This window comes from Vombatus ursinus, unplaced genomic scaffold (genome assembly GCF_900497805.2).
Source record: "Vombatus ursinus unplaced genomic scaffold, bare-nosed wombat genome assembly UNPS02011767.1, whole genome shotgun sequence".
Classification (NCBI taxonomy): Eukaryota; Metazoa; Chordata; class Mammalia; order Diprotodontia; family Vombatidae; genus Vombatus; species Vombatus ursinus.
Window position 1 is genome coordinate 2528512 of NW_020951545.1, and position 26288 is coordinate 2554799.

Below are 26288 nucleotides of genomic sequence, written 5' to 3' on the forward strand. Positions count from 1 at the left end.
TTGCCCAAGTTCAGAGAAAAGATGCACAACAATAAATTTCAGACAAATAAACTTGAATGCAGTATTGTGAAATGCAGTGGTTCACAACATTTTCAGGTATGATTAAGCTTTTTTACAGAACCAACTCTCATGATTGAAATTGCTATCCACACTCAGAGAAAGAAATAGGGATTCTGAGTGCTGATGGAAGCATACTATTTGCTCTCCTTTTCCTTGTTGTCTTGTTTTCTTGCTTCATTCTCATGGTTCCTCCTATTAGTTCTAATTGTTAGATTACATCATGACTAATGGGAAAATATGCTTAACATGAATGTATATGTAGAGTCTATATCAGATGGTATGCCATCTTGGGAGAGGGAGAAAATTTAAAACTCAAAACCTTGTGGAAGTGAATGTTGAAAACTAAAATTAAATAAATTAATTATCCAAAAAGAAAGAGAAAAGACAAGATGACAAAAAGTTATTATGAGTTTAGTATCACTCTTAAGTTAATTTGTATTTTATTCATTTTAGCAGTGCCTTCAGGAAAACAAAAATACCTGTAAGTTCATGACATCGTTTATTGAGTCTATAGAAACTATGTTTTCTTATTTATTATAATGATTCATGTTGATATTTTTACTGAAAGTCAAAATGACAGTGCTTGTTACATAGTTCAGGTTTGTAAACCCCTTGCAATAATACCTTACCTATATAGGAGGCTGTAACCCATATTTTTGGAACCCCTGAAGTAGTGGAAAGAACTTTTGGTTTGTAGTCAGAGAAGCTGAGTTCAGTTCCTAATTCTGTTGCTTACTAGTTATATAATACTTAACTAACCTCTGGGTCTCAGTTTCGTCAACAAAAATGAGGGAAGGAAACTGATTCAGGTGATCTCTAAGCTTTCTTCCAGCCTTAATTCTATGGTTCTTTCATACTAAATATTTACAAGATATATTCTCTTCATTTGGGCATTTGGGAATTTGATTTTTAACATAATCGTATTCGATTATTATGTATTCACTTGAGCATCTGGTTCATAAACTCTTATTTTTCTCTTTGTATCTCTTCTTTCTCTGTCTTTCTTTGTCTTTCTGTTTCTCTGTCTCACCCTCTGTCTTACTCTCTATCTGTCTCTGGCTTTATTTCTCTCTCTCTCTCTCTCTCTCTCTCTCTCTTTGTCTATATGTCTAAATCTAAATCTAAATAGTCATACATACATGTAGATATATAAATAGAAAGGCAACAAGTCAGTCCACACATTTATTAAGCATGTATTACATATTAGGTGTTAGGTACTCTACTAAGCAGTGGGAATATAAATATTTGCAATAAGAAAGATAGTCCCTGCCCTTAAGGAGCTTAAATTCTAATAGGAGGAGTCTACATATAATTGAGTCTTGGTAAAATCTAGAGAGTCAGAAACATAGTTGGGAGGAGAATGAAGCATGCCTGGCCAGTCCACATCTCCAAGATGGAGACCATTGGAAAGAATGCACCAAGAGAAGGAGATTGGCATGCAGGAGGTTTGTTCCAGAATGAGAAGGCTTAGATACTGAGGGAAATTCTAGAGTGAGAAAGTAGTTGAGCTGTGGTATCAAAATCTAGAGAGCAAGAAACACAGCCAGGAGGGGGATCGATAGGTAGGTAGGTACATAGACAGAGGTGAGGAAACTCCCTCTGTCAATGCAGTTCAGCATCTTCTGTGAAACTTAAGAGTCTTCCAGAGTTATCTAGCACACTGGGTGATTGAGTGGCATATAATATTCCAGCTTTGAGTAGTGAATGAGTAAAGTGGAAGTTCATTGAATTAATATTTTTGTTTACTAGAGATTGAAAGATTACCATCCATGAAGAGAAAAGAAACGTATGTATTAATTGCTTTAGTAGGGAAGGGATACTGAAAAGTTATTTAGTTAGATTTTTAATTTGCAGAATAAGCATTTATTCTTTCTTTAAAAAGACCTTATTCCCTAAGTACAGAAACAAACTTGTGAAAATGCAAACTAATGTCCCAGTCTACCTTGCAAATTTTATTCAACAAATATTCACTGAATACTGACTATCTGCATAACACTATGCAAGGTGCTAGAGAGAATAAAAACAATAAAAGGTCCCTAGACTTACAGACTTTGCCCTCTAGTTGGGAAGATAAGTCATATAACATGAACATTAAATATAAATTAAATTTCAATAGGATACAACAACACAAGAAATGTTGAAGAGTAATAGTCAAGTCAACAGGCATTTATATTTAATTTATTTTTTTTGTTGTTGCTTTTTTTTTTTGGTGAGGCAATCGGGGTTAAGTGACTTGCCCAGAGTCACACAGCTAGTAAGTGTCATGTGTCTGAGACTGGATTATGAACTCGTGTCCTCTTGACTTCAAGGCCAGAGCTCTATACACTGCACCACCTAGCTGCCCCATCAACAGGCATTTATTAAGCACCTACTGTGGCACTGTGCTAAATGCTCAGGACACAAAGGAAAGGCAAAAACAGTCACAGCTCTCAAGAAGCTTACAGTTTAATAGCTCACAATTTAATATGCAGCCAACCATGTTTACAGACAACAAACAACACAGGGTGAACTAGGAATAGTCTCAGTAGGGAGGCACAAAGAGATTGGAAAAGCTTCTTGCAAAAGGTAAGATTTTTAATGGAAGATTTTAAGGAAGCCAGGAAAGTCAGAAGGTAGAGCTGAGAGGGGAAACAATCTCAGAAATGAGAAACGGCCAATGAAAATTTAAAGAGTTGGGAGATAAAGTCCCCTGTGTGAGGAAAAGAAAATAAGGAAGGCCTGTCACTGCATCACAGAGTACTTGAAGAAGGTGAAGCGGAGGAGTAAGAAGCCTGGAAAGGGAGGAGGGGGCCAGATTATGAAGGGTTTTAAAAGTCAAACAGAGGAATTTACATTGATACTCCATCGTTTGAGTCTGGGCATTTTTACTGGCTGTTCCCTGTGCATGGAATGATCTTCATCTTCACCTCTGCCTCTTGGCTTCTCTGGCTTCCTTCAAGACACACATAAAATCCTATGTTCTATAGGAAGCCTTTCCAGATCTGCCTTAATTATAGTGCCTTCTCTTTGTTGATTGTCTCCAATTTGTCATGTATATAACTTTTTTATACATAGTTATTTACATTTTATGTCCCCCTTTAGACTATAAACTCCTTGAGATCAGAAACTGTCCTTTTCCTTTCTTTGTATCTGCATCACTTGGCACAGTGACTGACATGTAGCAGGTGCTTAATAAATACTTATTGACTTAATAAATACTTACTGACATGATCAGACCTACACTTAAGAATATAAATTTGACATCTGAGTGGAGGATAGACTGTAAAGGGAGAGATTAAGTCAAGGAGACCAACCAGAAGGGCATTCCTAAGTGTGAGGCAATGAGGATCTGTAACAAAGTGGTGGCAGTATCAGAGGAGAGAAGTGGACATTTATGAGAAATGTTATAAAAGCAAATAGACTGGACTTGCCAGCATATTGGATATGGGGGTGAGAGTGAGGAATTGAGAATAACATCTAAGTTTCAAAGTTAAGTGATTGAGAGGATGGTAGTACCATACACAGTAATAGAAAAATGAGCAAGAGGAAAGATGAGTTCAGTTTTAGTAATATTGAATTTAAGATGTCTATGAGACATGCTGTTCAGGATCTCCAATATGACATTGGAGATGTGAAACTGGAGAAGAGGAGAGAGATCAAGTATGATAAGGAACTCTGAGAATCATTAGCATAGAGATGAAAATTGAATCCATAGAACCTGATGAGATCACCAAGCAAAATTGTATAAAAAGTAAAGAGGTCTCGGGGCAGCTAGGTAGCAGCACAGTGGATAGAGCACTGGCCCTGGAGTCAGGAGGACTTGAGTTCAAATCCAGTCTCTGATCAGACACTTGACACTTAATAGCTGTGTGACCCTGGGCAAGTCACTTAACCCCAATTGCCTCACCAAAAAAAAAAAGGAAAAAAAAGAAAAGAGGTCTCAGAATAGAACCTTAAAGGGTAACCATATAAAGTTGGAAGCCAGACCACAGTGAATGAAAAAGAGTATTTAGTGTTTAAATTAATCGCCAATGATTTCAGTGAATGCAGAGAAGTAATTCTGGGAGGAAGAGATTCATGGAGAAGATACAATGTGATCTAGGACTTAAAAGATGAGTAGTATTTCAGTGGAGATGGGGGAAGGAAAGTCCAGGCACTAGAATAAGTTTTTGAACAAAGGTACAAAGATAGAAAGGCACATGGTGTGCTCTAGGACAGCAACTGGACTATTCTAGTTGGAATGGGTGGGATTTGTGAGAAGAAACAAATCCCTGTTACCATTGTAATTGTTTCAGGGCAGCATGAACTGCATTCATATAAGATGGCAAACTTAATCAATGAATGTTATGTGTGTGTTCTGATTGCTTCATCAGCCAGCTCTTCCCCCATGTCTTCGCCTCCTCGGGTCTTCCTTTTCCCTGAGACACAACAATATTAAAATTAGGCCATTTAACAACCTTACAATGGCCTCTAAGTATTCAAGTGAAAGGAAGAGTCAATTGATGTAGCAAATTTCATTGCTGTCTTATTTTAAGAACTTGCCACAGCCACCCCAGCCTTCAATAAGCACCACTCTGATTAATGAGCAGCCATCAACATCGAGGCAAGATCCTCTACCCGCAAAAAGATTATGACTCGCTGAAGGCTCAGATGATGTTTAGCATTTTTAGATATAAAGTATTTTTAATTAGAGTATATACATTTTTTTAGACATAATACTATTGCACACTTAACAGACTACAGTATAGTGTATATGCACTGGGAAACAAAAAAACTTTTACATGCCCTGGGAAACATAAAACTTCATGTGACTCTCTTCATTGTTATATTCAATATATTGTGATGTACTGGAACCAAACGCTCAATATCTCTGAGCTATGCCTATAACCTTAAAAATAGAATTCATCTTGATGAACAGGATGGTTTCAGAAAAACCTAGGAAGACTTATATGAATTCATGCAAAATGAAGTGAGCAGAACCAGGGGAACATTGGACACAGTAACAGTAATATTGTATGATGATCAACTGTGAATGACTTAGCTATTCTCAATGATACAATAGTTCAAGACAATTTTGAAGGATCCATGATGAAAAATGCTGTCAGCCTCCAGAGAGAGAACTGATGAACTCCAAGTACAGATTGAAACATGCTGTTTTCACTTTCTTTAAAAAATAATGTTCATTTGTTGGATTGTGTTACTTGCCTGGGATCATATAGTTGCTTACTGCAAGGTCCAGGACTAGAAGTCTCCAAGTTCCTAATTCAGTGCTATTGCCCCATTTAGGATGTTTCCACTATACTAATGGATGTGCATTATTAATATAACCTAAATTAAATCCTATATCCAGGGAGCCATCCTTCATGCAAAACACTAGGTTGTTTATCTGGTCACATATTGGATTTCACATGCATATAATCACTTTACAATCCTGCATATTTCTTGAGACCTTAAAAAGTTCTGCCCTTTCAAAAGTCTTTGGGTACAATTGTGGGATCTGGTTTTAATTATAAAGTACTTAACAGATGCCACTTTTTAAACTTTTGCACTTGGTAGACTGCGTTTTGCAGTATGTACTTTTCTTTTGGCTATCACAGCAAGGAGAATGCTAAATTAATGACAGATGCACTATTTTGGAGAACTACCAGGTGTACAGTCATTATTAAAACAGTCTATTTGTTATAAAGGTGGTTTCAGATGTTCATATCAAGTTTAATATAAATCTGGAAGTATGCTCTGAAAAACTGCTCAGGCTGAATTGAAATAGAATACGTTATTTAACTAGTGGTTGAAAGCCACTTGAGGAAGACCAATAAATTCTCACTTTAACTTTGACTCTTTGAGGTAAATTTGAATCTGTTTCTTATCTGAAACATTATCCCAAAAGAGTGCATACTCATATGAAAAGCATATGGAACAAGGTAAAAACTTTTTTTTTCTTCCCACTGGAGTTTGAGAATGATAGATAGTATTTTACAATATGACACAAGTTGACTTCTAGGTCTCATCCTGGTGTTTTTTGATGTATTTTTTATTCTTGTTAGAAATTTGCTTTGTAATCCTAGTGGAATGTTGTATTTTGGTTGTATTTGAGGTGTTACCGCCTTCATCACTATGAACTATTTTATGCCAACAAGAATAATGATCTTACTAGTTAACCGATGAGATGTGAAGCCAGAGTCATTTTGATTGGTATTTTATCATCTGATCATTAAAACACATTATCAAATACTATTTCCTCAAGCAGAACCTGAACAACTACTTGTCAGGAATGTTATAGTAGGGATTCCTTTCTGTATGGATTGGACTAGAATGGTCACTGAAGTCTCTTGTCAATTCTCAAATTGTGATTCTGAGATTTATTAATCTTCTATGTGTCTATGGTATCAGAAAGACTGATATACAAAAACTGTGACAAAAAGTTATTTATTTAGTTTGCTGAAAGAAAAGATATAGCCAGCCAGTAAAGCAGTAATTCTTATCCTCTGAGTGAGGGCAAAATATTATTTCTTTCCCCCACCTCTACCTCTAACCTTTCTCCTTCATGGTGTTTATAATCATATATATATGCATATATATACATATATATGTATATGTATGTGTGTATATATATATGAATTAGAATAAAAACATTTTGAACATTTAGCACAATCATTCTTTAACTTAAATGATATCAAACATTTTTGTGATTGATTTTCTTTTTCTTATGCTCAGACATGTTTTAACCTTGAAGGACCAGTAGAAAAGGGTGTAATCACAGGAATTTTTCAAAGTGCTGCACCGAGTTATAAAAAGGAACTGATGGTTATTTGAAAAAGGAGCAAGATTCAAGTAGGAAGGCAGGGTTGGAGGGTCGGCAGAGTTGGAAGGTTGGCCAGGGCAATAGAAAAGTGAAGTGGAAAGGGAACAAGCACCCAAAAATAATTAATGAAAAGCCAGTAAGTAGTCACTTGTTAATTTGTACCCAGAAATACTTTTTTACCATATTACCTTTTGAAATTCAAAAGGGCAATATTTTATTAGGAAGTTAGTCATTCACATGCTGGATTATCCCTTTCTTATTTTTGTGATAGCTTATTTTTTTTTGTTTGTCAATCTTTTATTTCAACAGAAGGTACAAAAGAAGTATAACTCTGCAAAATAGTAGGAGCAAATATTGGAGTTAATAAGTAAAATTAGATTTCTTCATGGATTTAATTTAATCATCTTTTAGGTTCTTGCTTAAGAAATATTGAATGGCAATAGATAGTTTAAAATTAAAAGAAGAGAAAAATCAGTAAATCCTGTCAATACTTCCAAAATAATGGATAATTTATGCAATGTTCCACAGACTTGAACGGCTCCCCTTAACTGACTTTTGCAGAGGAGGGAGTAGGAAGAGGGGTGTTGTGATTACTCATCTGAAGGAATCCTTACCATAAAGTTCCTGAAAAGTTGTCACCTAGCTTCTGCTTGAAGAAATATCATTTGGTAATCTTGTTTAATGACTCAATGACAAAATGCAGTCTTCTATCTCTTTTTTGTAATTTTGCTCTTGTAATTTTGTAATATTTATTTTCACTTGTTTTGTTGGTGTTGTTTCCATTTACATTGTGGGAGTTTATATATATATGTTTATATATGTATATGTATGTATAATGTTTTCTTTGCTCTGCTTGCTTCATTCAGTATCCATTCATTAAGTCTTTCCATGATTCTTGGTATTCAAGTTCACTTGTTTCTTATAGCACAATAATAATTCATTATCCTTCTATATCACAGTTTATTTAGCCATTCTCTAATCAATGGGCATTTATTTTCATTCTAGTTCTTTATTACTACAGGAAGTATTGCTATAAATATTTTGCTGTATATGGAACCTGTATTTTCATCAATTACCTCCTTAGGATATATTCCTAGCAGTGGAATGAATCTCTTTGTCAAAAGGTATAGATATTGGGGCCAGCTAGGTGGTGCAGTGGATAGAGCACCAGACCTGGAGTCAAGAGGACCTGAGTTCAAATCTGGCCTCAGACACATGACACTTACTAACTGTGTGACCCTGGGCAAGTCACTTAACCCCATTGCCTAGCTCCCCCCCCCAAAAAAAGGTACAGATATTTCAGCCACTTTGCATAATTCCAAATTGCTTTCTAAAATGGTTGTACTGATTTACAGCTTCATTGACACATTGAATTTAGTGTACCTGTCTTTCCATAACTTCTCTAACATTGATTAGTTCCATCTTTTATCATCTTTGCCAATTTGTTGTGTTTGAGATGAAACCTCAGGATTGTTTTATTTTTATATGTGCTGATTTAGAGCATCCTTTTACATGATCTTTAATAGTTTGCAATTATTCTTTTGAGAACAGTTTGTTTATATCTTTCAATAACTACAACAATAATAGTAAGAGATAGCATTTATATAGTGTTTACTATATGCCAAGCACTGTACTAAGTGCTTTACAAATATTATTTCATTTGATGACATCTCTTGAGAATGACTTTTGATGTCATAAATTTCTGTTAATTGTCAATATATCTTGGATACCAAACCCCTGTCCGAGAAATTTGAAACAAATATTTTCCCCATTCAACCACTTCCTTTCTTATCCTAGATGCATTAATTTTGTTTGTGCATTAGCTTTTTGAACTTCATTGAAACAAAAATATGTATTTTACCTTTTGTTATTGTTTCAATCCCTTGTTTGGTTGAGAATATCTCACTTATGTAACATAGTTATGAAAAGTGTGTCATTTCTCTTCTAATTTTTTGTTATAAGTGATGGGTCTCAGGGAGATATAGGGGGAGAATGGGATTATTGAAGATTTAAAGCATTCTTGGCAACATTTTTAATGACTTGGAACTTATCCAAATTACAGCTTAAGTAAAACTTTCTAGATACAATGAGTTCCCCTTGAGTCACCTCCAAATTATGATAGATGAATTCCAAGTCTTTAATAGAGACTATATGGTAGATTATGAGTATATTATGTTATTATATGTTCTTTATGATATACATACAATTTATTCCTTTATCTCTATATATTACTGTATATTTTTGAAATATTAGATATTCAACTTTCTTTACCCTGTGTGTTTTATCATGAGCCCCATAGAACAACAATAGTCACTGCAATTAATTTGAATTTAGAGATATCTTTCAAGGTTGTTTTCATTTATGCTGTTATATTATTCCTCTGATTCCATTTTCCATTTCCCTCACATCACATACAAGCTTTCTCATGTTTCTCTGAATTATTCATTTTTATTGCTTCTTATCATATGCTATTCCATTATATTCATCAACCCTCATTTGTTCAGCCACTACCAGTCAATGGACATCTATTTTGTATTGGGGTATTTGTTACTTTTTTAAAGTATTGCTTGGAGTAATTTGGTATCTGTGGGACCTTCGTTTCTGTCATCATCATCTTTGGCCTGTGTGTCCAATAGTAGGATCACTGAGTAAGCAGTTATGAATAGCTTAGCAATTTAGTTGTTGTAAATTCATTCACATAGTTCTAAATTGTTTTCCAAAACAGTTTGACCAATTGATAACTAAATTAATAGTATATGACTATAGGCAACCAAGGTAGGGGAATAACAGGAAAAAGTACAGTGAGCTTCACTTCATTACAGTGAGACTTACAGAGAGAGTTATACTCCTCCAGATGAGGTTCACCTTGAGAGCAATGTTTAGAGAATTCCAGCACATGGAAAGGCTGTTCATCAGGGTAAGAAGAGGCCCGTAAGTGTAAAGGGGTAAGCTTAAGCTTAAGGATATGGGAATAGGGGGGTAATTTGCAATTTTATCTCTTAGCAATCAATAAACATTTATTAAGCATCTACTATGTGCAAAGCACTGTGCTAATTAAATGGTGTGATCTTTCATATTTCTATCACTTATACATTTGAAATCTATAGGGGTACATTGAAAAAAATTCTAAATTGATACATTTTGGTGCCAAACACTTGTCATATAGGGATTCCTTCCACCAAAAGTTTGTGTTTTGGGACTTGTTTAAAAGCAGATTTTTATTGATATTTTTTGTTCGTATATCACTTAGATTTTCCCTTTTCTTTACCCTTCCAAGAGAATTATCCCTAATAACAAAGCCTTTTGGGGGAGAAGGAAGAAGAAAAAGGAAGAAGAGATGGGAAAAAACCAGCTAAACTGATCACTGCCTTAAAAAATTCAACATTATATGCAATGTTCTATATCCATAAACCTCCCGCCTCTGAAAAGACTGAAAAGGGGAAGTTTCTTTTCTTTGGAGATAAGCTTGTTCTTTGTAATTAAGTAACATTCGTTAAATACACACACACACACACACACACATATTTGGTTCTTTATATTTACATTGTTTAGTTCATTGTGTATATTATTTTCCTGCCTTTACTCGCTTAATTTTGCATAGGTTCATCTAAGTCTTTCTGTACTTCTGTGTATTAATCGTCATCTATTTCATCTGTGTACCATGATTTGTTTAGCTACATATAGCAATTTCTTTAGCCATTCCCAAATCAGTGGATATCCTTTTTTCCAGTTGTTTGCTACCACAAAAAGTGCTACAAATAATGTTTGTTGTGTATTAGAACCTTTCTTTTTATTGGTGACCTCCTATTGTGGTATATGCCTAGAAATGGAATCTCTGAATCAGAGAGTATGAACGTTTCATCCACTTCGTTTGCATAATACCAAATTACTTTCCAGAGCAGTTGTACTAATTTATAGCTCCATCAACAATGCATTAAATGTGCCTGTCTTTCCATAACCTCTCCAACATCCATTATTCCAATCTTATGTCATCTTTGCCAATATTCTGAGTGTGAGTAAAAACCTCAAAGTTATTTTAATTTGAATTTATCTTATTATTATTGATTTGGATCATTCTTTGCTATGGTTAATAGTGTTCAATTCTTTTGAGATATGGTCTTGGATTTCTCAAACAATATTAATAATAACTAGCTTTTATAAAGCACTTTAAAGGTTGCAAGATGCTCTACACGTAACAGTCCTGGGAGATAGGTGCTATTTTACAGATGAGGAAACTGAGGAGGGCAGAGGTTAAGTGATTTGCCTAGGTTTACATATCTATTAAGTGTCTGAGGCAGAATTTGAACTCAGGTCTTCCTGACTCCAACTCTGACACTCTATTCACTGTGCCACCTTGCTTCTTCAACTAAGTTAATCTGCTAGTACCTAAACATTTTCATGATTGCTACCTCCTGATATAACTTTAAATCTGGTAATTCCTTTTTGTTTTCATTATTTCACTAAAGATTCACAATCTTTTGTTCATCCAAATGAACTTAATTATTATTTTAGCAAGGTCTATAAAGAAATTCCTTGATTCCTTGATTAGTATTTCCTACCAATAAATCTGCAAACTATTTTAGTTAACTCCATTTAAAAATTATATATTGTCCAGCCTAGCCTAACAATAAACAATTAATATCTTTCCAATTACATAGTTTTTCTTTATTTCTATAAATATTGTTTTGTAGGATTTTTATAAGCATGAGTGTGTACTTTAATAAATACCAAGTGTGAAATCTAAGTGGCAGGGTGAGTAGAATGCTGGAACTATACTCAAGGAGACCCAAGTTCATTCAAAACCTTCCTCAAACACTAATTGTGAACTTGTGAACTTTGGCAAGTCACTTAACTTCTACCTGCCTCAGTTTCTTCATTTATATGGAAATGCTGATGATTTGGGAAGTATATTTTGTTTTCTGCCATTTTATTGAAGTTATCAGTCATATTGCTTAGTTTCTGGGCAGATTTTCTGAGGTTGCTTAAGAGAAACATTACTTAAAAACAGGCATAGTTTTGTCTGTTCTTTAATGGTGTTTATACCTTATTTCTCTCTCTTCTCTAATTATTATAGCTAGCATTCCTGTTACTAGATCAAAATTACAGAGAGATGAAATACCCTTGCATTATCCCTGCACTTATTCTATAGCTCTGTATTTCTTCATTGAAAATACTGCCATTATTGGTTTCAGATATATTAAATCATATTTAGATATTATTTTAAAAAGGTATTTCCATGCTTAATCTTTAGATTTTTAATGCAAATGAGAATTACTTTTATAAAAGATGTTTTCCACATTTATTGATTTAATCATGTGGCTTTATCTTGTTCATATGGTTAAATATGCTATTCATTCTTCTAATGTTAAACCATTCTTGCATCTCTGTAATAACTACTTTTTCTTAATATTTTGAGAGTATACTGCTCCAATCTCTATGTTAAGATTTTTTTTTTAATTTTTGCCTAAATAAACATTAAGGAAATTGGACTATAGTTTATCTGCCTTATCCCTCCCTGGTTTGGATAAAAGAACCATATTTGTTTCATAAAAAGTAATAAACTAAATGCTTCCTTTACTATTGAGAAAAAGTTTTGTAGGTGTTCATAAAATTCTAAATCTATGCATAGACTTTTACAGCTAATCCAGTCCTTTCATGTTACATATGAAGAAACTATGGTTAAGTTACTTGCCTAGATTCAAACTACTAGGGAGGAGTGGTCAGGGCTGGAATCTAGATCTCCTTACTCATGATCCAGTGCCTTTTGCAAAGCACCTTCTTGTTCCTCTTCTGTTTTCAATCACATTGTGCCTATTTCATTCTGTTAAAGAATTATTTAATCTACTATCGAACATGAGCAAATTGTAATCCAAACATTCTCTGAAACTGTTTTACCCTAGGTAAACAGGACTACAAGAAAAACAGACCTGTTTTAAGAGCAGCCAAGTTAAAAGCAGAAGCCAAGAAAGCAGCGATAGGCATAAAGGTAGACATAATTTTATGAATTTGCTGAATGCATGTCACTTCTCTCTCAATCTCTCTCTCTCTCTCTCTCTCTCTCTCTCTCTCTCTCTCTCTCTGTGTCTCTCTCTCCCCCCCCCCCTTTTGTTCTTTCTTTTTTAAAAGAAAGTGCTGATTTCTGAGCAACTTCACTTCAAACTTTATGTAGAATGCCAGGATCTAAAATATTTATAAAAGACTGCATTTATTTAAAGCATCTTCTAACTCCTGAGTAATGGAGAAAGATATGAAAGGGTTTTAAGTGTTCCAAAACCTTAAATGAAACATGAATTTATTTAATTGAATCAATCAAATGTAGTAATACTCTTAGAATTTTATTTATTTTTATTTAGCTACTATATACATAGTTCAGAAACCTCAATGATGTATATAATATTAGTCACTCTCTACATTTTCAAGATATTATTTGTAATAGTTTTTTAAAATCCAATTGTTACTCTCTGTATTCTGGATAATTCATCAGTAAAATATATTTGCTGTTATGAAGCTTATTGCTATTCTTAATGACAAATGCCAGTACCCTCTCTTTCAACTCTGAAAAACATCCTAGATTTAGTCTCTCAGGATTTTTTTTAAATTTTTAACTGCCTAGGAACTATATATGCAGTTCAACCTAAGTTAATTTATATTAGTCTGTGCTATAAGATATCAAATGCAACCCAATACAATTGTGTTAGTATACAATGTAGTTTAGCTAAATTCTATTTATTTCCATTGTTAACTCTGTTCTTTTCTTTTCAGCTGTATTTGTTAATTTCTCTACTAATGATTTATTTTAACTTGGCAATCCTACTATCAAACATACAAAATAAAAATTGCTCAATATAGATATTTTATTTAAAGAAATCTCAGAAATGTTTTTTTTAAAAAAAGGAGAGTGTTTTCTTGTTTCTGGCAGATGAAAAATCAATTTTTCCACATTACAGCTTATAGCAAATGCCAAGGTATTACTACCAGCCTGTAACAGCTGTTGAGCTGCCAGATGATATATTTGGTTGTCTTCCAGAATTTGCTATTATAATCATGAAACAGGGCTTTCTTTTTGCTCCTGATTGCTGATCTTGATCAAGCATTGCCTTGTGCTGCAGAATGTTTTCACAACATAATCTCCTCCGTTAGTGCAGTGTGTCAGTTTTTAATGAGAAAAAGGAGATTGCCTTTTTGTTTAAAAGATAGATGATTAACCTTTTTAAGCCTTTCTTTGAGTTCTTTTATGTGAAATTTCATTCCCCTTTTTAAAAAGTTATGTCCATGACATGCCCTTTTTAAAAAAAAAATTCAACTTTTTATTGTACGTTCAGATCTAAGTTAATTTTTTAAAAATCTGAGTATTAAATTTATTGAGGATTCTTATGAGATAAGATTATCCCTCCTCCTCCAATCAGCAATCCACAAGCATTTATTAAATGCCTTCTATACGGCAGGCTCTGTGCTAAGTGCCAGACAAGAATGTCTCTCCTTTATATCTTTTATTGGATGGTCCTTAATTCTAAAGGATGCTAGTCTTGGAAAACAAAAGCTTCATGCTTCTTAGCATAGTTAAAGAGTTATGTATTTAAATTAAGGAAAATAACTTATGATTTTAGCAACATACACTTTCTTTAAGTTCAAACAGCTAGCCTAAATACTCATTGGGGATTGATTTTTAAATTTTAAGGCAATAATGTTGTGAGCTGAGGATGAACTCTGGCAATTGCAAATGCATGATGCCATTTCAAGAACAGTACAAAATATGCTTGTCCTTTTATCAGGAAAATGAATATTTTTCCTGGACTTTATATACAATACAAAGTAGTCATAGAAGAGTTTAAAAAGTAGAGTATTATGTATCCCCTGTTTAATAAATTGGCATGTCATTTTGAGTTGCCAACCTATGGAAAACAAAAAACGTTTAAAAATTGTTTACTTTGCTTGAAAACTGATGTGAATAGCCCATTAAAATGATGTGAAACTTTTTTAGAATCAGACCCCTGGAGGTATTCTGCATTTCAAACCTGGCACACTAATTAGGTTGTCCTGTCAAACTTTGATTGCCTTGTCATTTCAACATAGGATTTAAAGTAACCAAGTTTCTTTCAGCTATTGCCATTTAATGCTTTTTAATTTCCCCAATGAGTGATTTTATCCATGTTGATAATGTCACCAAAGCAGCTAAGGACTAATAAGCATCCAAAGTTTTTACTCTTATCTATTTGAACCAGAATGACCATAATCATGTCATATTTTATCCTTTTACAACTTGTTCTTTAAGATGAATTATAATGATGTCTTTTAAAACATTTTTAAGCTTTCATATGCGTAGGATGGTAAAATGTTTGCTTTTGTCCTCACTAATTCCTATGAATTATAGCCTTTTGACAACTGAAATGATTCTGAATATCATTATGACATCATTCATTTAACATTTATTGAGCACCTACTACATGCAAGGCTTGATGCTAGGTGCTCTGTTTGGCATTTCACAAACTAACTCCTTCCCGGCTTTCCAACCTTCTTATACTATCCTTCCCTTAATACACTGTCAACTCATGACACTAGTTTACACACTATTTCTTGCACACCACTATCTCCCAATTCATTCTTAGTTTCTCTGGCTTCATTCAAGATTCAACTTAAAAACCACCCTCCTTGTATAAGAAGCCTTTATACTCTCTCTGTCTCTTCCTCTCCTCTCCTCTCCTCTTTTCTCTTTTCTCCTTTCTTTCTCTCTCTCCTCATTTCCTGTCTCTTTCTCCTTTCCTTCTTTTTTCTCTTTCTCTATGTCCCTCTGTCTCTCTCTGCCCTTCTCTCTCTGTCTTTGTCTCACTCTGCATAGGTATGTATATATGTGCATGTATGCATGTATGTATCCATATATGTATCTATCTCTTTATCTTTAGGGGACTAGGTGGCATAGTAGATAGAGCACTGGCCCTAGAGTCAGGAAGATCTGAGTTCAAATGCAGCCTTAGACATTTTCTAGCTGTGTGACTCTGGCCAAGTCACTTAACCCTGTTTGTCTCAGTTTCCTTATCTGTAAAATGAGCTGGAGAAGGAAATGGCTACCCACTCTATTATCTTTTCCAAGAAGACCCCAAATGGAGTCATGAAGAGTTGGGCACGACTGAACAAAAACCAAATATATATTTACATATGCATCATTACATGTTGTCTTCTGCAGTAGACTATGAATTCCTTACCTTTCTTTGAGAGTATCCCAAGTGCTTAGCAGAATCTCTGGCATTTTGTATGTTAATGCTTGTTTGTTGACTGCACTCAAATATCTCATAATCTGTTGTAGGTTTTTTGGCCCTTATTTAAATTCATATAAGTTATTTAAATTTATTACTATTTTTATCAAATTTATTATTATTGGCCCTTATTTAAAGTCATATGACTACTAATAGAATTAATGTTTAAGGTTTGGCATGGAAATGTAGTATTTAACTAAAAGAATTAATTTTCAAATGAGAAGTTAGATTTGTGTTATTTTTTTTAAATGAATTTGAACATAATAAAGTACCTGAAGTTATGACCCAATAGAAAAAGGAATGTCATAAATATCTGTGCAACTGGTGTTTACATTTTGGTTGCTTTTTAATTAGAAGATTTTGAGCCAAAAATTAAAATGTGGCTAAAATTGAATCATAGCTATTTTTTAAAGAATTCAATTACTCATTCATCCGTATGTTTACTTTTATTAAGAGGAAGAAAAATGTAGATTTAACCTTTTGCTTTCAAAAGTAAGATTTTAGCTGATAAAGCTACTGTAGCAATTTGGTTTGGACCTGTGGTTTTATCACAAAAAGACATTCCCAGTGAAGAAACTATCTCCCTACAAAGCAGATCAGCAACCATTCTGCAACTTTTAGTCTTAGAAAGTTTCCTGAGGCAAGGATAGGTAAAGGGACTTTCCTGGGGTCAAACAACCAGTATCTGTCACAAACTGGACTTGATTCCAGAGTTTCCTGTCTCTGAGGTTTTGAAGGTTTCTAGCTACTCTAGATCTTAAAATTAATCTTAAAAATTTCCTGTTACACTAATAAAACATCCAAGTAAAGCAATATTCAAATAATAGCCAGATCCTGCTAACTGCCTGGAACAACAGATTTGAAAAGTTAGATCTTTGAAGCTCTGGGCTTTGAAATGGCTTTCTGGTACTGTCTTTGTGATCTGATCCTAATAACATTAGTTTTGGAAGACTTTTAATGCATATAGGCTCTCAAATTATAACTAGTTCCATTGCTCAGAGGCATTCATGAACCAATTTTTCAAACTGTTCCATGCTCAAAGCATTAGCCTTCATGGTGCTAATCTCCACAACAAAATGGCTAGAACTAGGTTTGAACTAGGTTAAATATCCCTGGTCTATCATATTGCCACACCTCTGAGATCCCCCTTAACTGTGAAGATGTGTTTTATAAGTATAGGACCAGAAGAAATCATGAGATTATTGATTTAGACCTACAAGAGACCTTAGAAGATGTTGAGTCCAATCCCTTCATTTTGCAGATGGAGAAACTGAGACTGAGTGGTTGCCTTATCTAGGATCACATAGCTCTTCAGTGACTGAGATAGGATTTGAACATGGACCTTCCTGACTCCAAACCCTTTGCTCTATCAATTCCAAGACCTCAGAGTCTGTAAGGGAATTGGAAGTAACCTTAGAAGTTATCTAGTATTATGCCTTCATTTTACAGATTAAGCAACTGATGCCCAAAGAAATTAAGGGATTTAACCAAATTCACATAAGTAGTAAGCATCCTAATTTGAATGACAAATGCAAGTAAGTACACAGAGAGATGTGTGTACAGGCACATGTATGCATGTGTATATTACATATACCTATGTAATTGAAGCCATGGTAGAAAAAACAGGCATCTTCATTACCAGGATGAACATCCATCAGACAATTTGTGGATTCTGTAATCCTTCTTTGTTTTCCAAACCTGAGAATATTTATATTGCATCTTCAGATACAGAAACCTTTGATGTGCATGTTGGGAAAACATTTTTAAGGCAGAGGCGAGGAGCACAGTGATTGATTAACAGTGAAGGGTGAATGATGGCTGCCAAGCCAAAGAAAACTTTAGTCCTGGACTACATCAGTGTGAATGGAAGCTGTCAAGCACTTTTGCTGTCCACTACACAGAGCAGATGGAGCTCACAGAGTTGTGTGTCACTTGTTTATTACATCCTCTTAAAATTAGTAGCTGTGTAACCAGATGGGTCTGGGAGCACAGCTGTGGATACACGAAAATAAATGAAACCTGTCTGATGCTGCCATGCCCTTCTGAGATGCCAAAGAACTCCAGTGGTAACAAAGAAAAATGAATTTTCATTTGACATATTATATTAGTAAATTCAATATTGTTTCTAAAAATTATCTTATGGAATCACATGTTAACTTTTCAGCCACAATATTATTTTGATTGAAATTTATTTTGATAACCCAAAATAAATGCAGTAACCTAGGTAAATATGCAAAGTGACCATTTGTAATTTCAATATTACAGTAAAAAATCCATGTTTGAACAATAAATAAAATTGATTTTAATATTTTTTAAAGTTTGGTTGTGGTATCTGTTACATTACTAAGCTAACATTCTTTCAGGGGGGAAAACTTCATTTATGGAAATGCAAATGTCCATCTCTTTATAAAAAAATTCTAGGTTGTGGACATGATTTGTAAGTGAAAAACCCCAAGGGAGTCTTAACTCTTTCTGAATTTTAGGATGGCCTATTTGCCCTTTCCTTTTTCTATTTTGTCTAATGATGAGTTAATCTTGAGATGAGGCCTTCCTGTTGTGGTCATATGGGTAGAATAAATATACTGGCTTGCTTTATTGAGACATGGTTTGCATTCCTACAGAAAAGCTGATATAAATCATCATAATCACTGGGGTTTTTTTTGCCATAATTCCCCATGTAAATGATGGCTGCAATTCATATCAAGCATATAATAAACTATCCAAAATTATTCTCTGTGGTTCACAGGATGTTTGGGGCAGATAGTGTGTTAAAGTGGATTGTACTTACTACATGTAAGAAAATAATGTAGTTTACCTTTGTTACACTATGTTATAAACTATGGAATTTAGAGATTATATATTAAAAATTTGAGTGGTGTTTAAGAAGGATAAACTAACTCATCATCAATTATGGGCCAAAGGCTACAGTCCAATAAATGGAATGATTTTTACATCAAAAAGCAGTTTTCACAGAATGAAATTAACTGAATTGCAGCTACTATAGTAAACTTATTGATGATCATTGTGGTAGGAGTAGAATGGAGTACCCTATAAATACAAAACACATTGTATTCTCATACTTCTGTGGCTAAGAGCAGAAATTAAAAAAGAAAGTGTAGTAGTAATAGTAGCATATTAACCCACCCATTCAAACCCTTACCATTCTTCTGAAAATCCTAAGGCAAAACATAGGTAAGAAGGTTTCATGGCAACCTCTCTTCAGTTCACAAAAGGGTAAAGATTGAATTGGAAAGCTAGTTTTAGCAGGTATACAAAAATAAGTGGGATTTACTAGGTTTCATTGGTGTTAAAATGATTCTTTTCATTGTTTTTAAGTTGTTTTTTTTTTCCTTCTCTAGGAAGTAGGCCTTGTCCTTGCAGCTATATTGGTACTCCTGCTGGCTTTCTATGCTTTCTTTTATCTCAAATTATCCACTGAGGTTGACCCTGTCCTGGAGGTGAATGGAAATTAGCAGTGCATTGATCATTGGATCTCAGTCCCTTTTTGGAAAAGGGAATCCGTGGATAACACTATTTGAGAATGCTCTCACCAACAACATTCTGAACTTTTTCAAAGCATGAAACTCCTCAGGATCTTTCAGCTATTCTTCATTTGGGGAACAGTTTTAAGGTTTAAATGAATATCAAGCAAAGATCCTCACCTTGTAATGGAATGTCAAGTTGCACTGGACATTTTTCCCAGCATTGTTATTGTTTTTCTTATATTGCAGAAAAGACAAGTTTTCTCTACGTATACTGCTTAGTTATTAAAACAAAACAAAACAAAACAAAACAAACAAACAAACAAAAAAACAATGGAACTTCTCTTCTTGGAAAGCCTAGTCCAATTGTCCTAGTACAATTGCAAGAATGAGAATTGTTTTCTGATCATCAAATCCTTTGTTTCTTTCCAATCACATGGAATGAAATTCTAAATTAAAGTTTATTCTTATTTATGGATACCTACTCAGATTGCATTCATACTTATGTGATTGAAGGAAAAGTTCCAGGAAATTTTGTGTTTTAGAAGAAAATGCTACTTTTTCTACAAGCATATTTTATTTCATCATAGATTCTATCCGCACATACATTTACAGTCATCTTTTTCTTTCTTCGCCAACTGTTCAGCGCACATGTGCTCTTTCAGAAATGGCACCTGGATGACAGAAGCTCGAAGAGTCACATATGCCTCTAAAATCTAGTTCTTTGCCTCTTGGGCTGTCTGAACTGGTGTAAATAGAAAGTTCAGTTGATGTTGATTTTAATTAGTATATCACTTTATTAATACAAAGTTGGAATTCTATTTTAATTATGTTGTTCCTGCTGCTTGAAGTATCAGTTTGCTCCTCTTGTTAGGAATATGTAAAAAAAAAAAATCTTTTTCATGCATATTCTTCCAAATAAAAATGATCCAAAGTTTTTGAAATTTTGCTTTATACAAATTTACATTTCACCTCTCAAGACATTACTCAATTAAATCCCAAAGAGGAAATAAATTATACAAGAATAAAGGATGTTTCTTTATACAGTATATATTATAAAAGTTTCTGTTTAGACAAATCTTTTTTTTACAGTTATTATTGAATCATTTGTCAGAAAATAAATTTGACAAATTCAGCACTTTAAAAATTGATGATTTTTTAATTTCCAAAGAATGCATATTTTTAAAAAAATGAAACAATATTGAGTACCCTGGTAAACCAATATAGGAGCTTATGCAGAACGTTTTAATGGCATTATGAAACCATCAAAGATTTACATATTGAATCAATAAATAGAAATACACAGAACTGAAAATTTTCTATTAGCAAAATAAAGCATAGAATTTTCAAATCATAATCTTGGCTTTTTTTTTTTTAGTTATTACAAATTAATTGTCTGGTTTAAAACTAAATATTCCTCAAAACCCATTCCCTAATTTTGTTGTTGTTTAGTCATTTCAGTCATATCTGACTCTTTGTGACCACATTTGGGAATTTTCTTGGCAAATACACTAGAGTTATTTGCCATTTCCTTCCCCAGCTCGTTTTACAGATGAGGAAACAGCATTAAGTGACTTGCCCAGGGTGATATAGCTAATGTGTCTGAGGCCAGATTTGACCTCAGGAAGATAAGTCTTCCTGATTTCAGGCTCAGCATTCTATCTACTGTGCCACCTAGCTATACATATTCCCCAATTTACCATATGCCTAATTTTAGCAATTTAATGGGAGATTACATTTCTGTTCTCTGTTTTTTGTTGCTTCTTTCACTTACCAAAATAGCACAGAACAATGTTCAAAAAATAACTCAAATTTATGTGAGGTGTTAAAGTTTCCAAAACATTCCTCTCATATTACTATGAGGTAACTAGCACAAAGATTATTATCCCCATTTTATATATAGGATCTGAAAAACTGAGTGATTTGCTCAAGATTACATAACTAATGAAGCGTCTGAGTGAGGATTGGCACCCACAGCTCTTGACTCCAAGTCCAACACTCTTTCCAGAACCCTGTGCTGCCTCTAAATAATTTTTTTTCCAAATCCTTGCTAGGTTGGTTCTAAACACAAGTGATATACTCATATACATTTTGTTGGGGCTTTTTGATAAAAATCTATTTTCCACTGCACATTTGAGTCTGCATTAAACAGCACAATAATTAACAATTTAGGCATGCAATAGTAGTAATAGCTCTCTACCTGGGCAAAAATCCCCTGAGATTGGTAGGATTTTTGTTCTTTCACTTTTATACTTATGTGGTATATAGACTGAAAAGCTTGAGGACTAGTAATTAGATTAGAGCATCTCAGATCTGGAAGATCTGAAGCCATTGGGTCTCAACTGGACTGGGACAAGAGTCTTCTCTGCAAAATACCTGACAAGTGATCATCTTGCCCAAAGATCTCTAGTGAAGGGGAATCCTCTTACCTCCCAAGGAACCCTACTTTTGATATCAAGGAAAAATATGTCTCTCTTTGCAACTTCAACCCAGTGTTCCCAATTACAGCCTCTGGAGGGGCAAGTCTTCATTTTATCTCATAAGATACTGTGATATATATTGTGTTATATGAAAAAATGAATACTCCTATAGCAATCATATAAACATGAATCTAGGTATATAGCTTTCCGACAGTAATTATGAATAATATATATGGAATAAAAGTGTTTTCATACTGGATAGGCTATGTCCATTGGAAAAAAAACATTGAACAAGCTCCATCTCTTATTAAGTATGTAAGGTGTGTGACCTTAAAAAAGTCTTAATTTCTCTAAGCTATCTGTAAGTGGGGATACTGATATCTTCCCTACTTGTCACCAAAGGTTGTTGTAAAAACAAAATCAGATAATGCAAGGAAAACACTTTTTCCTTTGGAAAGTGGCATATGTATGTAAGGTATTATCACTATCATAATTATAATTGCACTGCTGAAAAGAATATATTTTAAACACTTTCATATTTGGTGCTTTTCGCATAAGCACAGTGGACACTCCCCCCACTCCCTGCCCTGAGATTGAGTCTCCCTATCTTGTCTGGGCTGGAAGTATTGCAGCCACTTAAGGGCCTAATCCTAATACCAATTAGCATGAGAACTTTGACCTTCTCTGTTTCCTACCTGAGCTAGGGCTCCTCTCCTTAGGCATCCACTCCCAAGAGCTTAGCATATTGGTGTCAGATTTTATACCAATACCTAGTCAGCTGAGCTTACTACAGCTCAGAACCTTTTGGCTGAAGAAATTCATCAGCCTCAGCCTCTCCTGTCGCAATAAATATGCCATCATGCCCAAAATGGATCATTTCCTAAAATAGAATATTTTTGTCTTAAAAAAAAATACTATTCCTTTGTGAAACTATTTTGACAGTAGCACACCTTATTTTTCAAATATGGGGAAGAAAACAATTCAGATGTTGATTGATCATTCATACTTAATATCTGAGGACAAAATTTGGCCAGTGTTGGTTTCCCCTTGTTTTATAGTCATAAATTAAAATGACAAATCAGTAGTTCTTGTATACTATGGTTGACCAATATGGATGGCATTTTTAGAGAAGGTTGCAGCATTTAGTGACATGTGGCATGTCTGTTAGTGAAGGAGAAGGCAAAGGAATATCACAAGCTGGCATTTTGGATATGATGGGCCTTTTACTTCACTGAGTGACATGCCACATGTCACGAAATGCTGTTGTCTCCCCACCCCCATCACATATACGTGAACAATTTTCATTTAGTTGTTTCTTCCCCCATATGGTGTTCAAAAGCACTTACATTAAATAAAGGTTATTCCTAGTTTTTAGTGGTGACTTAAATGAAATAACATAACTGCGTTATGTATTCAATCAGAAACTTTACCCAAATTAAATATGGCACAAATTAAAGCATAATCAATAATCATAACCAAAGAGCTCTTTAAAAATGTATCACCCTATAAAGTCCTCACAATTCCTTCCAAATATTACATAAAAGGCATGATGTATTTGATAATAAGTATTAACCAATACTACTCTGCTACTACTACTACTACTACTACTACCACCTAGCATTTTTGAGCACTTACTGTGTGCTAGGCACTATGCTAAGTACTTTACAAATATCACATTTGATCCTTATGACAACCCTGCTAGGTAGGTGCCATTATTATCCACATTTTCATTTGAGAAAACTGAAGCAGAGAGAGGTTAAGCAACTTACCCAAGGCCACTTGATTTTGTGCTTAGGTCTTCTTGACTCCAGGCCCAGAATTCTATCTATTGTGCTATGTAAACTGTGGGTTTTGGTTTGGATTTGGGGTTTTTTTAAGGTTCTGACTTGCTGGACCAGTGTCATCAGTTTATTTGAATAGTTGAACAATCCTCAAAATGGGAGTCTTTGATATTATCCAATGGTGATGAAATGGAATTAGGTACATTCCTCATTGCCTTGAGACAGCATGTGCTAGACAGAGTGTTCATGAAATGTACTTTAGATGCATTTACATCTCCTGGGAATATAACAGAGAATATAATGAGCATAGAAATTCTAGCTAATTTGCAGGCTTCATTGTTGTTTTTGTTGTTTGTCTGGTTATTTTTTCCTATCATTTTTCTACCAGACAAATGAGCAATATTTTGTCAGTTGTTTTCTGTTGTTGCTTTTTAGTGGACAAAATTCAGTAGTAGTAGTTATGGTTTGGAGGATTAATCTCTTCTCAATATAAATATGCATGCAATTATATATATGCACATACATATACATAAAACATAAATGCATATATACGTGGAGAGATAGGTAGGTAGATAGGGAGAAGTGAGGTTATTTTTTATCTGCACAGAAAGTTTTTTTCTTGATTTTTTTTTGAATTTTTTTTTTTGGCAGTTGGGGTTAAGTCACTTGCCCAGGGTCACACAGATAGTAAGTGTCAATGTTCGGTCTGAGGTCATATTTGAACTCAGGTACTCCTGACTTCAGGGCTGGTGATCTATCCCCTGCGCCACTTAGCTGCCCCTGAAATATGTTTTAATACTAATAGAAATCTACAACTATAACCTCTCATCATGTTTCTTTTAATAAATTGATCAAATAGCAGCAGTACAGATGGTTGGATAATGATAAATGCAGAAATCCCCAAATCACAGAGATTTGAGTCTTTAAGTTGACTAAATAATGGGTGAGTGAATAGATTGAGCTAGCACAGTACCACAGTGTGGCCTGTGGCACCATTTGAGATACAGTGTAGGCAGTTAGTAATGTTTTAGTTCTTATTTTGAGCTAGGATAAGATAGGGTCTAAGCTTTGGGAAAAATATGGAACTCCAGACCCCAGAAGGGCCTCAGAAATAGAAAAGGCCAAACACCGCAAATACTTTCTTTCATCCTTTTGAACATACTATGGATCTAAATTAAATGTAAATGCTAACTTTTAATGAGACAGACTAATTTTGGGCATGTGGAGGCAAGTTTTTTTCTTATATTTACTGCAAACATAGAAAAACAATTTCTGTACAGCCATAATGTCTTTAACTCTTATAATGTATAAAGGCTCAATTTAATTGAAAAGAGCTACTATTATAGATGCTAAAGTCTAGAATACTAAATATATAGATACTAAAAATCTAGAATTCCTTGAGAAAAGTGACTGATTATACAGATCCTGTGTACAATCTTTTTCTTTTCTTTTCTTTTTTAAGCCAGTGCAAGGGAAGATCCTAAAATGAATACCAGGTGAGAAAAGTAAAGTCTTATCTGTTATGAATGCAAATGTTAGGATCCTTTGTCACCCATTTTGAGAGGGGGAAAAAAGTCCTTTATATACTAAGATAACAATAATTACTATAGTGGGATGAAAAGAAAACTTTAAATTGTTTTTCCCCCAGTACTGTTGTTTTCTAGTACCAAATTATCTAAATTCTCTTGTTTCCCTGGGGAACAATTTATTCACATTGTCAAAATAGCTGTGATTAAGAGATAGGTCAGGGACAGCTAAGTGGCACAGTGCATAGAGTGCCAGGCCTGGTGTCAAGAAGACTCATCTTCCTGAGTTCAAATCTGGCCCCAGACACTTACTAGCTATGTGACTCTGAACAAGTCACTTAATTCTGTTTGCCTCAGTTTCCTCATCTGTAAAATGAGGTGGAGAAGAAAATGGCAAACCATTCCAGAGTCTTTGCCAAGAAAACTCCAAATAGAGTTACAAAGAGTCAGACATGACTGAAATTACTGACCAAGGGATAGGTCAGGGCTGTGGAGCAGAATATTCATCTTTTAAGGAGATTGAAACACTTAGTCTTGCACATAGCCTTTCACATAGCAAGGGCCTTACACATGGCAAATTCTTGATTGATTCTATAACTTTGGGACCATTAATATCATTCCCAATAATTAAGTAATATAAGTAGATTCTTTGATTCAAATGATGAAAATTGTACATATTTAAACTTACTGTATTTATACTGGGTGTTCATATGTTATAGCTTCTCTATTTTAAAAGTATATGGAATAAATAAAATGTAGCTCAGAAAGGCTTTAGAAATAATTCCTTAGGAATTGATTCATGTAATTTTAGAATGAATTTATAATATAAGGCTGTTGGAATCAAATCATAGACCAAAGAAACCACCAAACAAAATTGCAGTGCTTGGCTTCCCAGTGTTTAGGTTTCTCCACAGTTGCTTGATATTTCTAGGCTAGACTGATCCACTAAAAAACATCCTCACTGAAATGGACATCTCCAGTGCCAGA

The 26288-nt window shown here is 34.2% G+C and overlaps 1 protein-coding gene across 2 annotated transcripts in view; it reads left to right on the forward strand.

The window, feature by feature from the left end:
• Positions 1 to 20874, forward strand: part of TRIQK (triple QxxK/R motif containing) — a 118660-nt gene extending 97786 nt beyond the window's left edge. For both annotated transcript variants that reach the window (XM_027856978.1, XM_027856977.1), the window contains exons 3-4: positions 12742 to 12827; positions 19452 to 20874. In XM_027856978.1, the coding sequence (XP_027712779.1) occupies positions 12742 to 12827; positions 19452 to 19565 (200 nt within the window). In that variant the 3' untranslated portion in view covers positions 19566 to 20874. The remainder of the gene's footprint in view (positions 1 to 12741; positions 12828 to 19451) is intronic.
• The last annotated feature ends 5414 nt before the right edge of the window (positions 20875 to 26288 follow it).